The sequence below is a fragment of the Anas platyrhynchos genome, chromosome 23, assembly GCF_047663525.1.
Source record: "Anas platyrhynchos isolate ZD024472 breed Pekin duck chromosome 23, IASCAAS_PekinDuck_T2T, whole genome shotgun sequence".
In the NCBI taxonomy this organism is placed as follows: domain Eukaryota; kingdom Metazoa; phylum Chordata; class Aves; order Anseriformes; family Anatidae; genus Anas; species Anas platyrhynchos.
Genome location: NC_092609.1, coordinates 1,238,498 through 1,262,848, shown reverse-complemented (window position 1 = coordinate 1,262,848; position 24,351 = coordinate 1,238,498). Strand labels below are relative to the sequence as shown.

The 24,351-nt window shown below is 38.4% G+C and overlaps 1 protein-coding gene and 1 long non-coding RNA gene across 12 annotated transcripts in view; one reads left to right on the top strand and one right to left on the bottom strand.

Moving 5' to 3' along the window:
• LOC110353909 (uncharacterized) overlaps positions 1-24,351 on the bottom strand; it is a 130,990-nt gene that overhangs the window by 22,592 nt on the left and 84,047 nt on the right. The gene's annotated exons all lie outside the window — the stretch shown is intronic.
• UNC5D (unc-5 netrin receptor D) overlaps positions 1-24,351 on the top strand; it is a 196,233-nt gene that overhangs the window by 159,834 nt on the left and 12,048 nt on the right. For 8 of the 11 annotated variants that reach the window (XM_072027140.1, XM_072027141.1, XM_072027139.1 and 5 more), the window contains 7 exons: positions 2,551-2,583; positions 7,346-7,531; positions 10,422-10,799; positions 14,473-14,557; positions 19,356-19,524; positions 21,168-21,395; positions 22,740-22,889. In XM_072027140.1, the coding sequence (XP_071883241.1) occupies positions 2,551-2,583; positions 7,346-7,531; positions 10,422-10,799; positions 14,473-14,557; positions 19,356-19,524; positions 21,168-21,395; positions 22,740-22,889 (1,229 nt within the window). The remainder of the gene's footprint in view (positions 1-2,550; positions 2,584-7,345; positions 7,532-10,421; positions 10,800-14,472; positions 14,558-19,355; positions 19,525-21,167; positions 21,396-22,739; positions 22,890-24,351) is intronic. The other 3 variants (XM_027443554.3, XM_027443553.3, XM_027443555.3) reach the window with 3 other exon arrangements.

Below are 24,351 nucleotides of genomic sequence, written 5' to 3'. Positions count from 1 at the left end.
CCAGAAACTGGTATTTTGTGGGGAGATAAAAAAAAAAAAATCTACTCCAATATAATTTGGCGTTGAGAGTGTTCTCAGTATTATTCCTTGTGTACAACAGTCTTTCACTGAAACTAACTGAGCTAAGCTGTAAAAGCAGAACTTAACTCAGTGAATCAGAACCTGTTGCTGTTCAGTAACGAGTGGAACTGAGATCAGCTCTGTCCTTCATGCTCCTTGTGCTTCAAATAAGCTCGTCTCTTCCTTCTGCTGTGATGGGGAGTAATAGTGAGTATGTGTTGGTTCTGAAAGTTGAATTTCTGTATGCATTCAAATAGATGGAAGTGTTAAGTGTCTCTTGTTTCTTTCATCTTGGAATGTGATACCATTACTCCTTAATGGGTTATGCTGTACATATATATATATATTTCTGTCAAATTATTTTTAGGACCATAATTGCTTTCTCAGCTAATAGGAATTGATGCAATTACCCTATTTTTTAAAATCTTTCTCTCGTTCATCTTCCAATATGTGCCTTTCCTGCTCTGCTTTTCATCCCATCGGGAATTGTGAAGGAAATGCAGTGCAGTGCTTCAGATAACTAATCTCTTGGAGGTTATCAGGCACAACTTGTTAACTTTGTTCCTTTCATGAGGCAAAAATAGAAATGAAAGATTTCTTTGGTTAACAAGTACGAACTCTAATGAAAGTAAGGGTGAGAATGAAAGATGCCGGAAATATGTGGCCCGATTCTGAACTAGCAGGAAAAGTTCTAATCCCTAGCAAGAATTTCCAACTTGGAGTCACTAAATGCAGCAGTGATAAAACAGAGCCTACTCCCAAGTTACTCCTTACTCAGTTCCTGACAGGAAAGATTGGGAAGAACACAGAGAAGGAATCCTTTCATTCCCAGAAGATCTCTCTTTCTTGTTGTTGCTTTGGATTTTGATTGTTTCTGGATGGATGCAGATAGCCCAGTCCTTAACTGAGGAGCAGCTGAAAGCACCTTCCTTGCAGGGAATGTGTACTGGGATGTCAAACAGTTGAAGGGAGAGAAACTGCTTTGCAGAAGACAATTATTTTTGTTTTGAGTTATGTGAATGATTGCCAGGCCCACCAAGTTGGGATAAAATGGAGACTGCCGCCATCTGAAAGCAAAGGTCACTTTGGCTCACACAGTTTAAATAACTTAGTATTTCTTGCATGTATTTCATTGTTTATTCCCTGCTGGTATTCTCAGTAGTGTACATGTCCTTGGTGGGGTTCTCTCTGTCTTCTAGAGGTGAAAACTTTTTCATTGCTTAACAGAAGAGGATTTTGTAGAGTTTTTTATTTTACTTTTATCTGTTTGCTTTAAAGTTATTTGTTTTTTATAACTTCAAAAACTATCGATTTCTTTTCCCAGTGCCCAAAAAAGAAAGAAATACGCAGGCTATAAGGAGATGAACTGCAAACTTCTTTTTTTTTTTGGTTATTTACTAATGCATCATAAACAATTTGTTTTTTTATTTTTTGACCAGTTGTGATACTGAATATTGCCAAGAGGCTTCTGGTTCTAGCAATCTCACTAGTTTATATGGCAAACTCATTTCAATTCTACTGCAGTTTTCTGTAGGTACCAGTCTGTGTCAGCAGCACAGAAATGTTTCTTTCCATTACAGAATCCAACTCTGATACTATTCATTCAGTGTTTGCAAACACCATTTCCTCACCAAAACCAACCAACCAAACAAACAAAAAAAAAATCAAAAAGAAAAAAATAGCTTTTTGGCAAAGCCAAAAACCATGAAGCTTTTAAGTTGAAAATTATTAAAGTGATCAATTTAACTAAAAGTAAAGAACAAAAGGCATTTCATGACCATTTGCTTACATTGTCATGTACCAAAAAACTATGATGAACATCGCGTGTCTTGACGTGGTCCTAAGGTAATCTAAAGATTACTTTTTTAGGTATAGGTTATACAGGATAAATCAAATGCTTATTATGAGGGAGAGAGAGAAGCCTCAGTTTTGAGAGAGATGCACTAGTATATAGAATCTGCTTTATAAAGTTAACTTAACATCTAAATATATAATATAATATAATATCCTTGCATATGTTTCAATACTACATTGGTTCTGTATGTTATTTATATACACATATAGACGTAATTATTGTGTGTATTTAGATACATAAATGTGAATATATTGTAAATTCTGATAGTTCATAAACATACAGAGAAAAAATTAAATCTTAACTGACTTTGTTTGCCAAGTGATCCACTTCAAAGTGTTGAACTTGCTTGTTGCTGGGATGCATAATACTCTAAAATAAAGGCATCCAAAAGCTAACAAATACTTGAATTAACCACATGAGGAATGACTGCAAAGGAACATCCTGAAAGAGATTTAGAAAAAGCAGATGAAGGGAAAAAATATGGACAACATAAAATATTCATATTGTCAGCAAACAAGGAGAAAATGTTTCATTTATAGAGCTAGACAGAAGCGATATAGGAAATAGATATGCTCCATGTAAATTTATTAAGTGCAACTTTCTCTCTTTCTCTCTCTCTCTCTCTCTCTCTTTAGATAAAAAACCTCTTCATGAAATAAAATCCCAAAGTAAGTTATTTTTTTCTCTTGTAAATATGATTTTCTCATCTTCTCTGCCATTCTGTTTTATTTGTTTAGGAACTAAATAAAACTGAAGGTTATATGAAAGGCTTTTGCATCTACTGAAAGCATCTTCTTAGCGACTTGCTGATCATAGGTTTTAGACTAAAAATAAAAGAAGTGACTGTGCTTCAGTAATTTTGTGTCTGACTGACTGAGAGCCATTTCTACAGGAATGCTTATCTGGAAATTGATCTTTTGAGAACTTGCATTGGGGGGGGGGAGCAGTGATATAGGAGTTCAGCTTGCTTGGTTCAAATCTCTTTCCACCAGTGGCTCTGTCTGATCTTGGTCAGCTCACTTCACCTTGATTTATCAGTCAGTAAAGGGTGTTGGTATGCTTTGCACTGTAAAGAGTGTGCATGTATATTTATATATCTTTCCGTATATATGAATTTATATGCTGTTTTCAGGGGCTCCTATCCTACAGTCTTGGTTTCTCACTCTCCATTGATTTCAGTGGAATTTTAGTTTAAATAAGAGTGGCATACGTGAATTGAAAAAAGTTTTCATTAAAAAAGGCACTCTTCTCATCAAAGCCGCAATTTCCATGAAGCCTATCTTCTTTTAAAGCTAAGACATTGCTTGTCTTTTATAATCCATACACAAAGTTGTGAGGATTTCTCACAGCTTAATTTTCAACAACAAAAAAATCTTTGAATTTTGACAAACAGATTTATAAATACATATTTGGCTCAAGTCCTTTGGAGGACTTGGAAGGAGAATCCATCTGTACTGTGAGATGGATACAGTTGTTCCTATCTTCTTTAAAGAGATATTCTTCTGTATCATAAAGCGTGGGGTTTAACTCTGAGTATTCCTCCAAGATACAGGTGCAGAGGGTCATGAGATTATTTGGAATTTTATGGAACTTGGGCCCTAAATTAAGAAAGGAGCCACATTCTTGCTGGAGTCATCTGATGGGTCGCATACAACTGGTCTGTGCCGTGACAGCGCAGGCAATTGATACACTTTTGTTTATCTGTGCTGTTCCCATTTAATTAGAGAATCTTGTAAGAGCATTAGTTAAATTGCTTTAATTTCTGATTTATTAAAATAGAAACCTTAATGGGATTGATTTTAGCATGCAAGGTTCCTAGGAGAATTAAAGGGTTTCTTTAGCTGTGGGGTTAGAAACACATGATGCAGCTTGCTGCTGTTCGGTGAAACAGGAACTTCATTTAAGACTACATGAATCATCACTGATGCAAAATCAAAGTCAATTATGAAGATAATTGAGAAACAACCTGTTCTACTATCTAGCCTTTTCCATTATTCTCTGACTTTTAGTCCTTGTTCTTGAAGACTTGCTATATGAAGAAATGGATTTCGTATTGCTAAAGGGTACCAAAAGTAAGAGAGGTGGAAAATTGGGGGAGGATGGGAAGCTGGAAGAATCTTGCCTATCTCCTAGCAAACTCTAATGGGAGACTGGGGGAAACGTATGCCCTGCATAGCTCCTGGAAAGCACTTATTGTAAATGAGATAATTTAATCAATTACGTTTCCTAATGTACTAAACCAAATGTTTCATTTTCTGCTTCTGCACATCTTAAATTATCTTCAGGTGCTTTATGAAACTTAATCATAGTTAATAGAAACTTCATTACCATCAAATGTGCTTTCAATAAATGTTGTGTAACAGTGTCAGAAGGTGGAGTGAAATATAGGCTAAAATTACCACCACCATGTACCCTGTAACTGAAATGTATAGAAATCTGAGGTTTTTATAACAGTCACTACCTCCACTGGGCTGGGAGGATGCAGTCCATTAAATAGTAATTGGCTTACTGTACATGTTTTCTCATTTTGTTTCTTTTTCTTTTTGTTCCCTTTTGCTGAAAAGTAAAAGCATAAATTACCTACTTTCCCTAATTTCCCATGCTTTCTTACTGAATTTCTACAGCTGAATGGAGAAATAAGAAAGGGGAAATAGAAAGGGGAAGAGATTAAAATTACTTTCAAGATACAGTATTTTTTTCTGAAGAAATACCGACGTCCTAAATAAAATTGAATGTTACCTTTCCTAAGCAGTTGTGTTCCACAGGAACAATCCAAAGGAATACCATGAGAACGGATACCCTTTTCCCCTGAAGTCTATGTGTTAGTTCCCTTGGGTTTGTGGATGAGGGGTTTTTTTTGACAAAATTTTTCCTGGAATCAAACTAATCTCTTTTGGAAGACTCAAAGATGCTTTATGGTGAAATAACTACCAGGTCACTGCAGTTCTCTAGAAAGGGAAAGGACCCACGTGGTGTTAGATTTCTTCTACCACTGCAGATACACACCACTCCTTCTCTGGGCTTATTCATTGTACTAATTGCCCACAAAAATTAAGTCAGTGCTAGAGTTTCATAATTAATTCCCTGTAACAAAATAGCTAGGGAATAGAAAATTGGAAGAAAGAGAAATGTAACTGTTTGTGTACTTTTCTTTCTGTACCTGATAAAAAGAGAATAAAATGGAGGTAAAACAGTCTGTGATTAACTGGGGGGTAGGGGGAGCGAATGGCTGCATGGTGCTGGGTTAAACCACAACACGCTGCCAGCTACAAGCTTACTGGCTGGAATTACAAACTTCGAGCCTAAACAGTTCAGAAAAAACGTATTTTTCTCTAGTAATTTATTAGTAGAGTGTGTAGGGATTGTAATATGCTAAGAATTCGGATAAGAGCTATTAATTCCACTTTCGTTCAGTTGTGATTACTTGTCTGACATGCCATGGAAGATGGATTTATTCTGGAAGCTGTTATTTGCACAACTAAAACTTGGTGACTTTTACAGTTTTCTGGAGGGAAAAAGTGCTAAAAATTGAAACATTTTTTGATATGAGGTTATCTGAAAATTCAACAGCTGCAGAAGTATTTTCTAGGCTGAATAGGTGGCCCTAGTGAACCTGATTGCAAAATGTTTGTTTGTGGTTGAATGGGACATGGGAATGTTGAATGGAGGGTGGCTGGGAAAAGTTAGAGAATGGGAAGGGAAGGGTGGCTTCCCTTAAGGAAGTTTGACCTCAACTGTTAATTTTACTTTTGATTCAGCTGCCCAACTTAAAATCGATTGCATTGCCTTATTCATGGAAAACCTCCCATGTGCTTCAGCCTACTTAAAGCAGTGTTTTCCTACTCAGTTTCCTTGCTGTTGCAATTCATATGGCGTTTACTTATGTGAAGAGTACAGTTGGACTTAATTATTGCATTTGGCAGCGGTTGTGCCTTCCCAGAAAGTTTCAGCTGCTTGTATTGTTAGTTGTCAGACATTTGGTCTACATCAGATGCTGGTGAGCCAAGAAAATAAGCTTTTCTGATGCTGCCCATAGGTAGTAATTTTCTTCGTTTCAGTGGTCTGAAGTTTCATATTCATTCTAAAAATTCAGCTAAAATAAAGTTATCTTTTTGCAAAAAATAAATTGTGTGTACAACAGAAGCCTCCTCCCAAATAGTAATTAAGTAATTTCAATAATTGGCTATTTATTAAATGCCAGTTTTGACTTCCTGCCATGCTTCTGTACATTGCAGTTTTACTTATATTGAGTAGTCTGTTTTTCCTGGTTATTTTTTTTGTCACTGTCACTTGTTATAAATAAACGCACTTTTTGTACCAAATGCTCCTCACTTAATAGCAAGAAGCAACATATAATGGGATAGCAGATGATGTACAGGATGAACACATGATTATCTCTTCCTCTAAACTGGAGTTTGGCATTAAGGGAAGTATCTAAGGACCTGCTAAGTGTACTTGCCAAGTAATTTAATTTCATGGTACGTGGTCCCAAATCCCAAAAGATCTGGAACAGCGGGACTGGATAATTCAATTACATAATATTGCAGGTTTCATTTGGATTTATTCTTTCAAAGAAATAAATTCTTATCTGCTGTAAAAAGTCTGAAGTCTTTTTTTAAAAAAAAAACTTGGTTGTAAGCTTAATACGTATGGCTGCAATCACAGGAAGGGCTTGGTTTTGGTTTCCAACCTGTTTCTAAAGACGGAGCGGGTGCCAGCAGGAATCCAGGAAGATTTGCAGGATATCATCAGCCATTCGCCAAGCTTTGAGAGGATGGACTGTTCCTTCTTAAGCTAAAGCTCACACAAAAAATAAAGAGTGGAGAAGGGCCCAGGGCTTGGAGAGGATTCCCTCAGGTTTTTCAGAGGATTCATGACCTCCTGGATTAGCTCCAGAACTCCAAACGAAATCTTAAATGTCCCTGAGAGCTGTCAGTAAGTGAAAACCATGCTGGTACCTAAAAGAGCCCTCCCTAGCTTCAGTTGTTCCATGTTTTCTCTTTGAAGGGCTGTTTCTATACATTAATCATCTCCACTGGGCTGGAAGGGGAGATGGTGGCACAGCTCGGCACACAGCCCGAGCCAGCAGTGTGCTGGTGGGAGGGCTGCCTGGTGGTAAGCACCCTGCTGCTGACTGCTAAAAGTCCAACGATTCTGCTTAAAAAACCCTGCAAATATCATGATGCAATCCCTAAAACGATGTAAGTTTACCTATATGGAGTGATGTATCAGGAAATTTGCTTGTGCTTTCAAAGGCTGGCTTTTCAGTGCTCTTTTGTGCACAGTTCCCTCCTGTGACCTGCTCTGCTTCCCCGGCCACGTGTCTGTGGCTACACATAAACACAATCCCCTTTGCTCACGGCCAGCTGGGACCAGCCAGGGCATTTTCGTGAGCTTGGCTGACTCGGAACCTGCTTTTTCTCCTTTCAGATATAGAGAATGCCAGTGACATTGCCTTGTACTCCGGCCTGGGAGCAGCAGTCATCGCCGTGGCTGTGCTGGTGGTCGGCGTTACCCTTTACAGACGGAGTCAGAGTGAGTACGGCGTGGATGTGATTGATTCATCTGCACTGACAGGAGGCTTCCAGACATTTAATTTTAAAACAGTCAGACAAGGTTAGTGTTGTGATTTCATTTTCTTCTCTCCAGAGCCCCTACTACAAAGAGATACTAAGCTCATACTCAGGACGGGCTGTGGGAGGGCATTCCAGCGTGATGCGAAGCAGACGTGCCCAAAGCCAGGGCCAGGTAGCTACAGTCCGAGGGTCAGGATGTGGTGGTTAGAACAGTAATGTCTTTTGCTGTCTCTGCTACTGATTTGTCATGGCAACTTGGACATGTAATCTTTCTTGACCACGCTCTAAGTGCTTTACAAATACTGTCACTAGATTCTAGGCTGACATTTCTGACTCACAGGGAAAGGAAAAGTATTTGTCTTTAGTTCCTTCCTACTCAGCTCTTCTGCTTTCTTGATTCCCTTAAAAGTGATTAGATTTTTATTGTATCATTAATTTGAGAATCCCAGCTGTACATATTTTGTAAGTCGCTGTTAGCATAGGCTGAGGTCTGTCGGAGATAAAGGCATGTAAACACCTATTGATTTTCATTTTAGTTTTTAAAGACTTCAGAAATCTAGCGATACGATAAACTATGGAAGAAATAAAACCTTTTACTAAAAGCAGCATTCAGGTGGTTTCTGAAATTATATTTCCATTGGAAAAAAAGTTGGGGGGACAGAGATAAATTCAAGTCTTTAATTAGTTGTGTAATTGTCAACAAATGCCTCAATAACTTTTTCTTTTGTTGTTCAGTTTGCCATGAAAGACTCGTTTTGAGGTTGGGGAATGAACTGTTTGATTTCATGTTTCAAAAGTATTAGTTCTGGGTGCTGAAAACACCCGAGACAGCAGATTTCTCTTGTGCTGGGATGCTGTTAGTTCAGTTACTTTTGGTTCTCTGTCTGTGGGTTTTTTAAATATGAGTATTTGTAAACTAAACAATTCAGCTAAAACAAAGGCCGGTTCTCTGTTCAGTTTGCTACAAAAGGAGAGCACACTACTGACAGAAGGACAACAGATAGTGTAAAGGACAATAAAAAATGAGGCTTTTATGTAATTCTATTCAGCTGGGTCTCTAGGACCACTAGATAAGTGTATAAACAGCGAGATGCAGTCTGTTTCTTTTGAAGCCATCTAAACTGGATAATGTACAGGGAAAATCTCTTCTGTTATATATTGAGAGCAAAACTATTGAAAGTACTTTGAGAGTGGGCATTTGAAATGACACTTTTAAAAAGAAAGTGGAGCTGCAAAGCAAGCCATCAGAGCTATATTTGTTTTCACCTGAAATCATACAGAATGCAGCTCCTTGCCTGAAAAAAAAAAAATGCAACTTCTTGAATGCTAAAGCTGTTACTGGCCATTTGTCTGTAATCTGAGATTCTGTGCTACTTTGCATGGAGCTACACAGACTGAAATGATCCAAATGTTATTCTTTGGAGAAATTTATTTATAATTTTAGCTACCCAACCTGCTGTCCCTTTAAAAGGATCAAGTTTTCAAGGTTGAAATACAGGTCATTTAGAAAATTAGTTGAGACATCCTATATTTGCTACCAAAAGAGAAAAAGGCACAGCACAAACAAAAAAGACCAAACCATGTAAAGAATCCAGGTTCTAACTGCAGCCAGTGTTTTCCAAGCTAAAATGCTCCTAGGCGTACAGCTGGGGTATTCATCCTCCTATTACTCTCTTGTCCCACTTTCTGTTCAACCCAGTTTCCCTCAGGCAAAAAACTATCCTTTTGTGTAAGCTCACAGAAAAGGTCTGCAGGAAGTTGTGTGTTCACCCAGTGGGTTTTAATTTGAAAAAATAATAATGCACTCAAAAGCAAAAGTTGCTGCTTGGATTCATGCACTTTGGAATTGCCTGAAGTGCAGGAAGCACACTGATCAAGTACCTGTTGGATCCATTACATTGTTTCATCTGGTTTTCAACATTGCCCTCTGTAATTATATGATATAATAATATACCCTATATTATATTCCGTTATATATAATTATGTATTATATGATGTTCTCTGAGAATATGAGAAAGGAAGAGCAAAACAAAAAGGAAATGGTGGAAGGGCCAGAAATAGATTTGTGATTTAACATCTTAAAGCCCAGTTATGTAAATTTCCAATGCCTACCACAGGATTTTGCTTTAATACTGTGTAGAGCAAAACAGGGAGAGCTTTTACTCTCCAAATACAATTCTTTTTCCTATGACTGCAGTACGTACTGAGTGCATCAAACAAGTTAGTATTAGATGCACATCGGCTGGATCTCCTAAGTCTTACCTGTCTAACTCCAATTTATATATAGGTGGGGAAATCAAAGTGCAGCTGAGTACTGCTTGGGATTTAAAACTGCATCTAATGGTTCACTGAAAGTGACAGTGAAATACAGACTGGATTTTTTATTTGCAGGCAGTTCTTAAGGACAGAGTGATTCAAGCTCCAGCCATTGCCAAGGAGGAAGGAATTAGCTGTAGCATGCTTGGTACGGGCTGAAACTTAGTCTGGACTAATGGGACACCAAAGCAGGTGCACATGCAGTGTCATGCAGTATACCAACAGTTCCACCAAATTTGCCATTTTTAAAAAAGAACACCGATCGTTACATGGATAGGATATGAGTCATGGTTCTCAGGATGCCTAAGCCCATATGCATGTTATTTTTTCACTTCTCAGTGTAAATGCAGCTCATGTAGCTTAAGGGCATAGTTAAAATCAAAGAGATTTATTCATTTCAAGATTGTAACAGAAATTACTGCATGACCGGGACTGCAGGCCAGGAGTCCAGCTTACCACTTCTCTGTGCTTTATGAAGATCTACATAAAACGATGGAACATTCCCTTTCTCTAATATCATTTCTCCAGCTACATGCTGTCCAGATGCTTCACCGGGCACTGCTGCACACTGTCTAACACAGGGACTAACTGCCTGATCCGCTTCATTTCACCAGGTAACTCCCTGCTTTTGAACTCATCCATGCAGCCTGACTTGACAGTGAGCAGAACGTACAGTGGGCCGATCTGCCTGCAGGACCCGATGGACAAGGAGCTAATGACGGAGTCTTCGCTGTTTAACCCCCTGTCAGACATCAAAGTCAAAGTTCACAGTTCATTCATGGTTTCCCTAGGGGTGACAGAGAGGGCCGAATATCACGGAAAGGCGCATTCTGGAACTTTTCCTCATGGGAATAATAGAGCTTTTGGTACAATACAGTCTAGAAACAAGGCTACATATATTCAGAACCTGTCTTCTATTTCAACACAAAGCGAGCTGAAGACAACTGCCATTTTTGGACACCTGGGTGGTCGTTTAGTGGTCCCAAACACAGGTGGGTAGATGCTTTCTTATTAAACGCATGTCCATAATTTTAGATGAAACTCACTTTGCCTGATGCAGTGTTTTATTCATTTATTCTGTGAATAAATAAAAAAGTAGGGTCTTCCTTAACACAAATGTTGGGAATTATAGCATGTTGCCCACGCTGGAGATGACTATGATAAGGACAATGCTTGGGATGAAAGTAAAAACGTATTACACCTATTTGAACTGCTACAGATTACTGCCTCTCTTGATGTCTTCAGCATGTAAGTCATATTAATCAAAGCTGTTGCTTACTTGGATCTTGATCCAAATGAAGCACTCACCAGGAAGGAGGTCGATATTGGATCAGGATCTTAGATAATGGGGTCATATTCAAATCAGAGTCTACATGCATCAGCATCTGACTGCGTTAACACTGTCAGACTTCGTTATATTATTGCAGTCTGCAGCATATAACAAATAAGACATCTCTGGAGAATAGCTTCCACTCTCAATGAAAACTCTAGTGTGGCTTTTATTAGCGTTTACTTCTGGCTTTCTGGTTTTCTCTTTCTTTTAGCTTAATAGCTTGACAAAGTTCTGTAGTAGGGCACTTCAAAGTCAGCTGCCATTTCAAGGTTGGGCTATGCACTGAACCATTGCAGTAAAAATGCTCAATTTGCATTGTTTAAGTAGATAGAGTTTGTTTGTGACTTCAGAGTTCTGTGAAACAGAATTTTAGGCTTACAGTGTTTGTTAAATTAGATGAAAACATAGGACAACAAATTAGAATCTACTGAAGGATGTTAAGATCATTTTCCAGCAGCATGCTAACAGGTTATCTTTTCAACTCTTTTGATCTTTTTTCAAGGTTTCCTTTAAACTCAGCTTTGATTGCATTTGGTTAGTGTGTCCAGGCTTGGCTCTTCACTGGTTAAACTGAATGCTTGGAGCCTTATCCTTCATGTTTCAGAAAATCAGGATTTTAAAGGTTAGCATAAGAAATGTGGTCTGTATTTAGAGATGATTTATAGAAGTATGGAACTCAGGGATACAATATTTAGTGCACAATCATGCACGACGTATAGAATGAATACATTTCTCCACAGACTTCTTTATGTTCAGGAATGAATATTACAAAGCCACAGGCACTAAGTCATGAACGAGGAAGTCCTTCATTTATGCTGCTACTTAAAGTAATGATAGTCCCATCAATTAGATTATTTAAATGCATATTTGATCTACATGTACTTCCTTTTCCCTATTTTTATGTAAGATCAAATTTGCCAGTCAGTTGTAAATTATAGGCCAATTGTGTTGCAGCTTAGCTGAGGTTCTGCATGTGTGACATATTCAGAGCATTTGAAATGCAGTCTTCTCGTACTGAGTGTGCTGTGCAATGGTTTCATTTCACTGCCGCCCAGTAGAAAGCATCCTTGTTAATTTCTAATTCATATTAGTGAATCAAAAGTAAAATCATAACACTTTGAATCACTAGCTATTTTGTATATAAATTAAAAGCTTAATTTGGTTCGTTTTTTTCTCCATTAGGAAATGCCTTGTAATCCTAGAAGTAACAGATTTATCTCAAAAGCACAAAGAGCTTTCAAGAAAAGTTCAAACCAAGCCATGTAAACATGGGGCTATGCAGATGACAGGATGTGTACCACTAAGGAATTCATTAAAAAATGTATATATAAGAAAAGTAAAATTAAATAGAGAATGTAGAGGAGATTGTTCTGTTGCTGCATCAGATAAAAGCCTGCCAGGGTAACACTTTTTGGTGGTTTTTGTCCCCTTTCCTTAATCAAAGATACATGTTCTGTCTTGAAGGGGATCTTCTGGGTCCCCGTGCATGAAGCTACTAGACAGTCTATTAAGTTTTCCTCTATGAAGTGAAACTTGCCTTTTGATCATGCAGATAGCTAGATATATTCAGTCTCAGTATGCGGTTCCTTTTGGTCTGCAAGATAATAGGTCACTGAGGTGAGACTGAGATAATTTCATTCTGTCTCTAAGCGCTGTAAGCCGAGAGTGCATTTTAAATTTGGTTTAAGTAAAGCTTACTGTTACAAACTGATTAAAATTCATTTATCCACAGCCTAGGGTTACAGCAACTTGAGAAGCTGCACAGTCCCTGGTACTTTTAACATTTCTGATTACTTGGCAATGAGAATTGGAATTCTGAATTGAGAATTCTTGAAAAGGAATTTAGGTAAAATACCAACTTTTTGTGGGTTTTATCAACCGCATAGGAGAATTAACCTCTCCCCTGTTCAAATGATGTGAAATACCTGCATTGATTCCAGATTTCAATGAGAAAATGCTTGCCACTTAATGATGGCAAAACACTATGGAAGAAATTTTTAAAAGCAAGGCTTCAAACAAATGTAACAACAGCTGAATCTCTGTAAGAGTCATACTGAGATCATAGTCATACATTTCACTGCAAGGAAGGAGAATGTGAACCTCACTCTCAGCACAACTAAGGGCACCTAACAATTACCAATGTTGTTACTGAAAATGTTCATGTATTTGAAACGCAAATAACTGTGATTTGTAAGGAGTTTTGGTCTGCTTGACTGTACAGCGTATCTTGGCTGAAAAGTGTGCTGCCTCGGCTGCATCAGTACTGGAATTAAAAGAAGCCTGTTTTTCCCATTGAAATTATAATTAGCTAATTGAATGTTTTTGTACTCTAGCATTGCTGCTTCTGATGAAAGAACTGGGAGGTTTTCCCCATTCCCAATACACCCGGTTCATTTTTTATCATAAACAAGAAGATACATTAAAGAGAAAAACTGCGCTCTATGGTCTCTTATCTGTTACCTAACATAAAAAGTACAAAAATTACTTCAAAGTACTTGCTGCAGAGGATTGTGTGAACTGCAGGGCTGGGCTTCGTGGCCTTGCTATGTACTGTGCACACCTTCAAGTGGCTTCTGAGAATTCTGAACAGCACCTTCATCCCTGAAATTTACCTCCTGGAAATCTGTCAGGGGAAAAAAAAAAAAACAAGTAGGTCCTGATATCAATGGCATAAAAACTTTTGCTATAGGAACAAAATTACTCTGAAGACTGTTAATAGACCAAAGACTTGTTCAACCCTTTGAGACTGGGACTATATTTAGGTTTAGATCTACCGTGGATGAAATGCGGTAGATGTAACGGAAACAAACACTTTACAATATAGGGTAAGGAAATCAAAATGACAGGGATTACACAGCACTCACTGTATGGCAGCCTCATGGAAAGACTTTGTGGTTCCTTTTGTTTCCATAAATCATTCCTTTTTATCTAAGTGGTGAAGCAGACGGAGTCTGCCCATACCCAGGGATGAAAAGTCAGTGAAGTGTAGACGACAAATCCCACCTTATTCAGTGACACAAACCAACCCAAGACCACTTTTTAAAAGCTCTGTCTGAGCAAGAGGTTTTTAGGCACAAGTCTATATGACTCCCAGCTGTAAGACAGTAAAATGTTAATAATGGATCCATGGATAATAAGTTCCATGGATGGATCATATTAATAATGTATTTTTCCCTTCATCTGACAATGCTGCAGTCAGAACCACTCTTTCAGAGGCACTCTCTTAGCTCTAGCAGATGGCCTTTCTAGATGCTATAAATCAGAGGCCAGTTTTGGGGTCCTTCCATCCAGTGTCTTTCCAAAAGGTAAGTTCTGCCTTTGCTCTATTGCAGGAGTCAGTCTGCTGATACCACATGGAGCAATTCCTGAAGAGAGTTCATGGGAAATTTACCTTGCCATCAATCAAAGGGAGTCCAGGTATGAAGTGTGTGAAAGAAACACTTTAATACATGCAAAATCTGTGGAACTGGCTCATTTCATTGATTTCTTGTCTATGCTGTTTAAAGGAATAGAATGTCTTCAGTGTTGCTGGTGTTACCGCACTGCTGGGACATTATAGTATATAAATGACTATATCACAATATACATGTGTCTATATAAATGACAGAAAAATGATCTTCGCTTGGTTTTTCTGTGAAATAGTATGCGAATGCTGCTGAAGGATGGGATACCTCATGGACTTTGATAAAAAGAAAGAACAGCTTTTTTTAAACATGCAGGTCATTGCTTTTTTATATTGGTGCTTTGTGTACGGGGCAAATGCCTGTCATACAAAAGAAACTTAGCTGACTTCTAGCTGTTTGTCATACAGAAGAAACCTAGGTGATTTCTAGATGCTTTTAAAACTAGATGCTCCGTTAAGATCTATGGCTTTAAATTCTGCGGTCGACCACACAGGTGGATGTGTTCATCAGTTCCTCTGTACCTGGTTCAGTTTCCTTCATTCCACATTAGAAGGCCAATGGAATTTGGCCCAAAGTCACCTGTTTTACAGTGGATCTTCCCTTTTAATTTTAGGAATAAGCACAGTTACAGAAACACATTATTTAAACAGCTTTTTGGTCACTATTCCCATAGACTGTTTACGTCCTGGTGACTTTAATTTTGCACAACATAGATGACAAATAATCAAAAGTGCTCTGAACTCTCTTGTTTGCTTGAGCCTGCCAGCACCACACATCAGTGTAACCCAAGTTTAGTTTGCTTGGCTGGTTCACCAGGTTTCAGCTAGAAGCTGATCAAATGCTTCCAGAGGGTAAAATTACCAAATTGGTACGTAATTAAGTGTAATTCAGGAAAGGATGACAGCTTGTTTAGTCTAAGTGTAGCATCTCACTATATTGCTATCCTGATTCAGAAGAGAAGTAGAACTTACAAGAAGCTGGCCTTATTGTTGAACTGTCAAGATTGGTTGAACATGTTCTTCATTTTTAGATGCAAAGTTGTTTTTTTCCTCAGTAAGACAATTCTTTTTATCTCGTGGTGGTTCTTTTAGGAGGTAAATTTTAAGAACGAAAATTGAAAAGCATGAACTGAAAGATACAGAGCTGCCTATAAATTTTAAAGCCTGGAAATATTTTCCAAAAATTTATCTGAAATCTGTTTTGATTTTTTTTCCCTCTGATATCTGAACTCCTTTGTGAAAACTTCAATATTCCATCCCCATCTGCTGCTATAGGTTTTTGATCATTTTCAGTGAAAGATTAAGATATGTAAAAGGAAGGAAGGAGGAAAAAACCAGCTGTTTTATCTGCACGGGTTCTGCAGAAGTGAGTTAAAATAGGTTAATTAAATACAAGCAGCAGATTTTGCCTACTGTTTCCTTTTTTTTTTTTTTTTGTGGGCAGAAACATAGGTTGCAAACCAAACTTCAAATTACCGTAGAAAGGTTTTTCTTCTTTTTTAAAGTGAATTTCTATAAAATAAGACAAAGGCAAACGTTCATTTATGTTTTGCATTAAAATATTGTTATTTCTCTTGACATAGTTGAGGCAACATTGATGTATCTTTTGCCTATCTGCACTGAGTACGATAAAACAGACTTCTCTAACAGCTGCAGATCGTGCTGACGTGCAAGGAGCAGGGGCTCTCTTTTATTGCCCGTGGGCTTCTGTGTTCTGATGGTGGGAGGAAATGCCATCGGTTTGGACTTAGTACCTGATTTGTATGTGGGATCCAGGATGACAGGAAGGAGTACCAAGCCACATTGCAGAATTGCTCAACAGTCATACAGTCTCTCTTCAGTTACCCCTAAAATGTGGAGAGGATTGTTCACCTGGACAGGCACGGTGCTCGGAGGTGGAGGAAAAGTAAAATAGTGGCTTAGAGAAGGAGGCGAGGAAAGCTGTTCTTTACTTCACAAGTTGGAGATGTATGGCCATTAAAAACGCAGTAGTTCTTGTTGTAGGTTCTGAATGAAGTCTTGTCCACATCAAATTACATTCAGTGAGGTTTAATTTAATACAAAAGTTAACCAGATCAGTAGACGCATACAAGAATGAAATTCTGTGTTGCAAGTATTTGAGGTCACCATAAAATGCGCCTGGAGACAACAAGGATCATATTGTTCGGGTTTAAATTGTTTAGGAAGTGGGTTGCTGTCACTTTTACTCTAATCTTCATTTAGCTATTAAGGTAGGTTGGTGTGAGATATACATGAAAGACGTAATTATAGGAACAGAGATTGATGGAGGAACTGATAGAGCAACTTTGAATTCTCTGTTACAGGGGGAAAAATACAATCTGTGCACTACAGTTCTGGTCATGAGGTTATCAGCTGGTTTTGCTGTAAATTGATAAAGTCCTCTGGGGCATGAAAAAGCCTTTGTATCCTAAACAGAAGACAAAAGTTTAAAAATTTTTAAGTTTAAAAACTTAGCAAACCAGTGAGGGAGCTGATTGTCCCTCCAAAAAGACCCCAAACCAAAAAATCTTAGGGTTATTGAGCTTTGCTACAAAGGGTGCTTCTGGCAGCTGGAAGTTGCTAAAGACCACCAAAGGACTCCTTACAGAGAAAAACAGCCAAACTAAACTTCCAACCACCGTATACATGCTTTGAAGTTGGCAGAAAGTCCAGGCTATTGATGTCTGCGAAAAAAACAACAAAGTTATTGATTCTGGCCCAAGCGAGAATTAGAGTGAAATGTCTCTCGCCTCCGTGCATAATTCTGACTTTGTTCTTAAGCCGGAAAGCCGGAACAGAGCTGTGCTGGGCCAGGGGAAGCTGTCTGCTACTTGTGCCTCGAAGCAGAACACCTCCAGTTGCGGCACTGCAGTTCTGCACGGGCTGCAGGGATGTGCTGCCAGCGGGTGGTTCGCTGCAGTTAGAGAAGTGTCACTCAGGTAACAGGACTGGGATGTGCAGGTCCCAGCGCTGCTGGCCAGGAGATCTTCTTGCTAGGGCCATTCAGCCAAAACTCAGCCAGTCTGCAGGGAACATGCACAAAATGACTCACAGCCCCTAGGCCACTGTTATCACACAAATTCTCCCCACCAAGGAGGGAATACCTGCGGAGTTTTGTGTCATTCTTGAAGCTTGAAAAATCTGAGCTATTTTTGATGGGAATGATGAGTAACAGCGGAAATAAAACTCTGGAGTCACATCCTCCAGGAGTAAATAGGGTGGTGTGAGGCTGAAAACAAGGTAACCTGTATTTTGCTCCTGTTATTGAGGATTGTCAAACTTTGTACTGGAAGTAACTTCAGCAACTAAGGGCTGACTTGCTCACTGGCAATCTGCTTTTGTTACCCCTTCCTGCAGCTGCAGCAGAGCAGAGCTAAGGACGTGAAGGCACCAGCCTTTGCTGAGGTACAGCAGAGAGACAGCATAAGACCAGAATAACTTACTGAAAAAGAAATCTGTATGAAAGTTGGCTTGAGGGTTTTTCTGAGACATTTTTTTCTTTGTGAACAACTCTGGATGGTTTCTTAAACCATCTGGAAAGAGGTGATTTGGGGGAACTGCTGGAAGGTTTTATTTTTAAGGAACTCAAATACCATTTGCAAAGGGTAGCAGTGGTTGTTAAGTGACGTTATTTTTTTCCAGAATTGGTGTTTTCCTAGCAAAGAGGGAGTTGTGAAAAATTGTTTTCCATTGCATAAGCAAGTATTTTTGCTTGAACTGTGCTTGGAATAGTCATTCTGACGTTAGTTCAACACAACACACATTCCCATGTGTTGCTAATAGCGCTAAGGCTGCTGCTAGTGCTTAGATGCTTTGCTGCACCACGGCCTGCAAGCGTTGGCTGCTTTGTGCATCCTACTTTGCCCTCTCCTCTCTGCTCTTATGCACACTCATGGCTCGAAGAGAAAAATGGCAGCTATGGTTGAGTCTGTTTGTGCTTTACTTTATTTCTTTTGCCCTAAGAATCCTACAAACGCTTAGAAGCACTGAGGCTTAGGGAGCAATTATGATACTTGAAAAAAAAAAAAGCAGAACTTGCATTGTTAATGTTGTGTCTTTCATCTTGCAGATGAACTTACTTAGAAATTAAAGGTATAGAAATGTAGGAGTGCACCCAGCATAGGCAGTACAGGAGGGTTGGTTCATTGCCATGCTGCTATTGCACAGCTCTGTGGGCTTGTGAGCTTGTGACATGGCAATGAAAGTACTGACTGGAAGGGAGACCACGTGCAGATATCTTACTTTGCTGACTTCTAATTTAGAACCAACATTTCTATTCAGTGGTGTCTACTGTAAGTTACCTATCTCGTTCATTTAGTAGAATATGAATGTGTTTTCAAAGCAGGGAGATCAAGCTCAGTCTGGAAAAATTCATGAGGCTGTGCTTTTAAACCATAATTTGTTTTATCTTCACTACTGTGAAAATATCGTAGATGACATTCTTTGCAGGCAGAATTAGATGGCAATATTACCAGCTGGTGCGTAAAACAAGGCTTACTTGCATAGAGTAATTTTAGTGTTTCATTTGGTTTAAACAAATTGAAATGTATTTTAAAGACCAGAATCCTAAACTGACCAGCCAATGATTTCAGTAGATGTGGCTTAATAGTTTTGTTTCATCTCCTGCCTCCAATTCTACATGAAAATGAGTGTTGTAGTTGGCTTGCTCTATCTTTTCTGTACCAGATGAATGAAGCACTTAGATTTTTCACTGAAATATTCTAAATTTTTTATATTGCCATTACTATAAATACATTTTCCCACATTATTTAAAAGATCCTAAAGATGGTCTTACTTTCCTCCACATGCCAGCCTGCAGCCGGAAGGCACAGATGTTCTTCTAGGACCAGAAGTAACCTGTGGCCCCTCAGATGTGTCCGTCAGCACTCCGTTTGCCTTGACTATCCCACATTGTGCAGAAGTAAATTCAGAGCACTGGAGTATTCACTTGAAAAAAAGGACACAGCAAGGAAAATGGGAGGTAAGTTCGGACTTCCGCTCCCACTTAAAAGGTTACACTAACAATGGAAACATGATTACTCTTAATCAGGCAGGAACTGGTCAAAGATGATTCAAGGGACAGAATAATTGGGCGTTTCAAAGAAATCATCTTTTTTCTTTTCAAAAGTAAGAGGATTTTGCATTTTGTTCTGAAGTAGCTGAACTCTGTTCAAGTGCTGTACTAAAATGTGCAGAAAAGGGTCAATTTTATGATCTAGCCCATGTTACACAAGAAAGTATTCATTTTCTCAGATCACTTAATAACAGAGCCAGTAACCATTTGCTCTTGAAAACACTGTTTGGATGTTTTATAGCTCCCAAAGAAGCCCAAGTGTGAACAGAACATGATATCCAAGCAAGAATTTATCATGACATAAAGAAAGTTATGGCACTGCTTAAAAATATACAGTTCAAGTTCAATGTTTTTGTTGGTGGTGGGTTTTGTTTTCTTTTCTTTTAACCTAGAAGGATCCTCCTGATTTAAAAATGTCTCTTTGTACATGTCACTTTAATGGGCATTTGGTGATCACCCTGTGCTCATCACCTCTGAAAGATTAGTGTATGTATGTTAACTGAAATACTCTGCTTTTTTAATTCAAATATATTTTTCTTATATACTGATTTATTGAGGAAATTAAGCGTTGTGTATTCACGACATGGGCATTTGATCATCTCTGTCTGCTCTTCTGCATTTTTTTAAGCCCATTGGCCATCTTTGACCAAAACTGCTTGCTAGGCAGGTATACACACAGGATAAAAGGAGCAGAATTTCCCAGCTATGATGTTCACTGTACATGTTATTAGAACCATGGTACCCAGTACCAAGACACAAATCCATCGTTGATCACACTTTATTGCACTGCTAGTGATGGAACTGTTTGATTCCTAGCATTGCAAGGAAGGAAACAGTAGTTAAACATTCACGCATACCTGAACTCACTCTGTCCTTTTCCTCCTCTAAACCACCATGCTGCTTGTTGCTCTTGTTTAAACCATTTCAAACTCGGCTTCATTTTCCTACTGAAGTTCACTCAATGCTCTGTCAGCTCCAACAGTGTCAGTTACAAGCACCCTGGAAATAATGAGGAGTGTAACACCAGACTGTAGACTGCTCAAATACCTCATCTAATGATGCTGTAATGCAGAACTAAGTGTGAAATACAAAAGACTGGGAGAGGTAGTTTTCTGATTGAGGTAAACATAACTGTAATGGATGTTCTGAAGGATGTCAAATACCTACTATTGTTCAAGGTTTGCTTATTGACTTTAATCTTCAAGGTAATTTCTTACCTCGACATCATGAAAAAATTAGCCAGAAAGTCAATAACACTTGAAAAAAAATGCTAAAATTTCTTATGCATCATCATTATTATTATACATGTAAGCTGTACACACTGAATTCTGCACAGAGTTCCTGTTGTTGACTCGGGGCTAAATGGAGACTGTTTACTCATATAGGTAGCCTACCTTCTCCTATTCCCTGAGGTCAGCATCAGTTAAGAATGTGCATACTGGCTCTGAGGAGCACTTTACATTGCAGTTGAATAAATATAAATAAATGATGTCATGACTTCTATTGTCAAGGCCTATTAAATTTTTTTTTACCTGAATTTCATTTTGCAGGAAGTGATGTCTGTGGAAGAGGAAACTACTTCTTGCTACTGCCTGTTGGATCCTTATGCCTGTCACATTCTCTTAAACAGCTTTGGAACTTATGCACTTATTGGAGAACCCATCTCTGACTGTGCCGTTCGACAGCTGAAAGTAGCGGTTTTTGGCTGCCTGTCTTGCAATTCTCTGGATTACAATTTGAGAGTATATTGTATGGATAACACACCTTGTTCATTTCAGGTAAATTATTTCATTTCGATATTTTGGTTTTAATTATTTTTTCATAGAATACTAACATGCCTTTATTCCTGGGGATAGTCCATGGGCTACAGCAACAGTCCAGAATTCAAAATGAATGAGAATGAGAACAGTTATTTTTTATGCCACTGCTGCATGACCTAGTGCAAATCCTTTAGTTTCTCTGCAGTGTTGTTTCACTTGTCAGTTTAGGAGCTTTAGGACTGCCAAACTGTCCACTCATTTTCTGCCAGGCAGATGCAAACCTGCTCTGCCTACATTCTAGACTAACCAGAAATCACAGCCATGGTTAACGCAGCACAAAGTTCCAGCTGGGAAGCAGAGTGTTAGGCTGGGCTCGGTGCCTTGGCCACATGAGCACAGGCAGAGCCTGCTTGCATCTGCAGCTGAGTGCTACTCCAATCCAAAGAGAAAATGTAAGTTATTATCATTTGATGTATAGAATTTATCACAGTTATTACCCTTACATTGGCATTAGTCACTTCAGGGTTTCCTCTCCTTTTTACAATCTGAGCAAGATTTTTTTTTCCTTCAATAACTAAATTATAATTGTTATTTCCCCTTCCAAAAACAAAACAAGCAATCAAACAAAAAATTGTCCCAAGTTCCAGCTGAATGTAAGAAAACACTTCTTCATGGTACGGGTGACAGAGCAGTGATGCAGGTTGCCCAGGGAGGCTGTGGAGACTCCTTGGGAGTTATTCAAAATTTGCCTGGATGCCATCCTGTGCACCATGCTGGGGGTGACCCTGCTTGGCAGGGGGTTGGACCAGGTGATACCCAGAGGTGCCTTCCAGCCTCAACCATTCCAGGATTCTGTGTGACTTTTCCACATGGCATGCCAAGACAAAACAAAGAAATTCACTGGCTTTTACTTGGTGAACTCAGAACCTTTAACAAAATGGTTTTCTTTTCAAAGCTGAAATGAAGACAGTTGTGACAGATGACTTTTTACTTCCTCTTCCTATTGTACAGAATAGAAACATGAATCTTAATGGAGCGCACACTAATGTCTATGTGCTTCTAATAAAAGCAAAGCCACTGAAAGGATTGTTAAAGATTTACAATAGCTTTGTAATTATACCCTTTATTAATACTTACACGATTCGTGGGCTAGGAGTATTTTCCTGGATGAGTCTGCCTGAAATTCGAAGGCCCAAATTCCTTCTTCAGTTATTTATTGAACACAAGAGATTAACTTTGACTTGTACATTCAGTTAATACAAACCTTATGAACTAGGCACCTTTCAGAAAGGTGAATTTTCATTAGAGTTGGTATTTGTTTCTAACACTTTAAAAATGTTTTTTTCTCCTCTGCCATTGCAGGAAGTGGTTTTGGATGAAAGACTCCAAGGAGGACAGTTACTGGAGGAACCAAAACTTTTGCATTTCAAAGGGAATACCTTCAGTCTTCAGATATCTGTCCTTGATATCCCTCCATTCCTTTGGAGAATCAAACCATTTACTGCATGTCAGGTACTTGCTAATTTTATTTGTTGACATTGTAATACACAGACAGTAAGAATTTTCACTGGTATAGACATAACACAAGTAAGACAACTGTCTCCCCTTTGTTTTTGAAAGGTGAGGTTTTAATCTCAAGGATACAAGAAAAAATGTGTTGCGTTAGGATTTTGACAAATACAGAATGAAAAATTTCATATGTAGCAGAATGCTTTAAATTTTTCATTTTGAAGAAAGCAAGCTTGTACTTTTACCTGTTTCAATTACCTCCAATGGAAAGCCTATACTCATGTTAAAATTTATCACTATTTTTGATGTCTTTGTCATTCCAATTTCTATACAGCCATGAATATACGTCTGAAAAGGAGAGGATATATGTCAGCATTTAAATGTCATGAGTTCAAATTATGGCATGCATATTCTTAGAAATGATTAAGAGCAAATTATTTTTCCTGTAAGACATTAATTAGAGAGGCTGTTGAAGACAGGAAAGTATAAATCAAAACAAAAGATTTCTAAATGTATTGGTTACTGGAAATTATAAGCAATGTGCTGGCAAATAGAGCGAGCTGGTCTTTTAAAATACAGAACTTAATCAGACTACGTAATCTCCCTTTCCGAGAAGCATATAGAGAGACAGTTGTCTGTCATAGAGTATTTTAGCCAAAAAAAATTGCTTTTAATGTATTGCCATATTCTCCAAAGTATGAGCATAATGGACTCTGAAAATGATAGTGATCTGTATATAAATTCCTTTATCTATGAGAACATGAGGATAATTCATGATGCAATTTAAGAAATTAAAGAAACAACTTCATTCTCAGCTTCATGTGAAGAACAACTCGCTTTTAAGTGTTTTGTTTAGTCTGTTCACTTATTTAGAGTTTAAAAGATAAACCAATCAGTATTAGGATGCCCCACTAGGATCAAATACCTAGCACTCTTCCTAAGGCTGTGTACATCTTCTAGGAATAAATGCATTGTTTACAGTATACTTAACTCAGGCATTTTTGTTCTCTGTTGGCAAGTAATAGTCTAGAGTTTTCAGTCAAATTAAACTACAGGGTGCTATTAAAACAAGTCGTGATAGCCAGTGCAAATTGATCTGTAATAATCTTTACATGTTGCAAGGGCCTTGCTTTGCTGCATCTAATGCATTTGGCATGGTCCAAAGTAGCTGTTCAATTTATTGCTTCAGGATAAAACCAAAAACTAGAAAGTCAGATGAGGGTTCCATAATTTGTGGAAGAATGCTTGTGTGCTGTGTTTGCTCTAAGGAGGGCTCCGAACCTGCTGGAGATTTTGATCACAGCAGGCACGACCCAGTCTCTCAGCAGGAGCTCAGCGTTAAAAACAAGCATGTGCAAAACCTCTGCTGACAGAGGGGTCTGTCACAGTGCTGGTACTGAAGCCAAATAAATATTTGCATTTTATAATTGGGTATAGTTTGAGTGGCTTGGACAGCTGAGAAAGA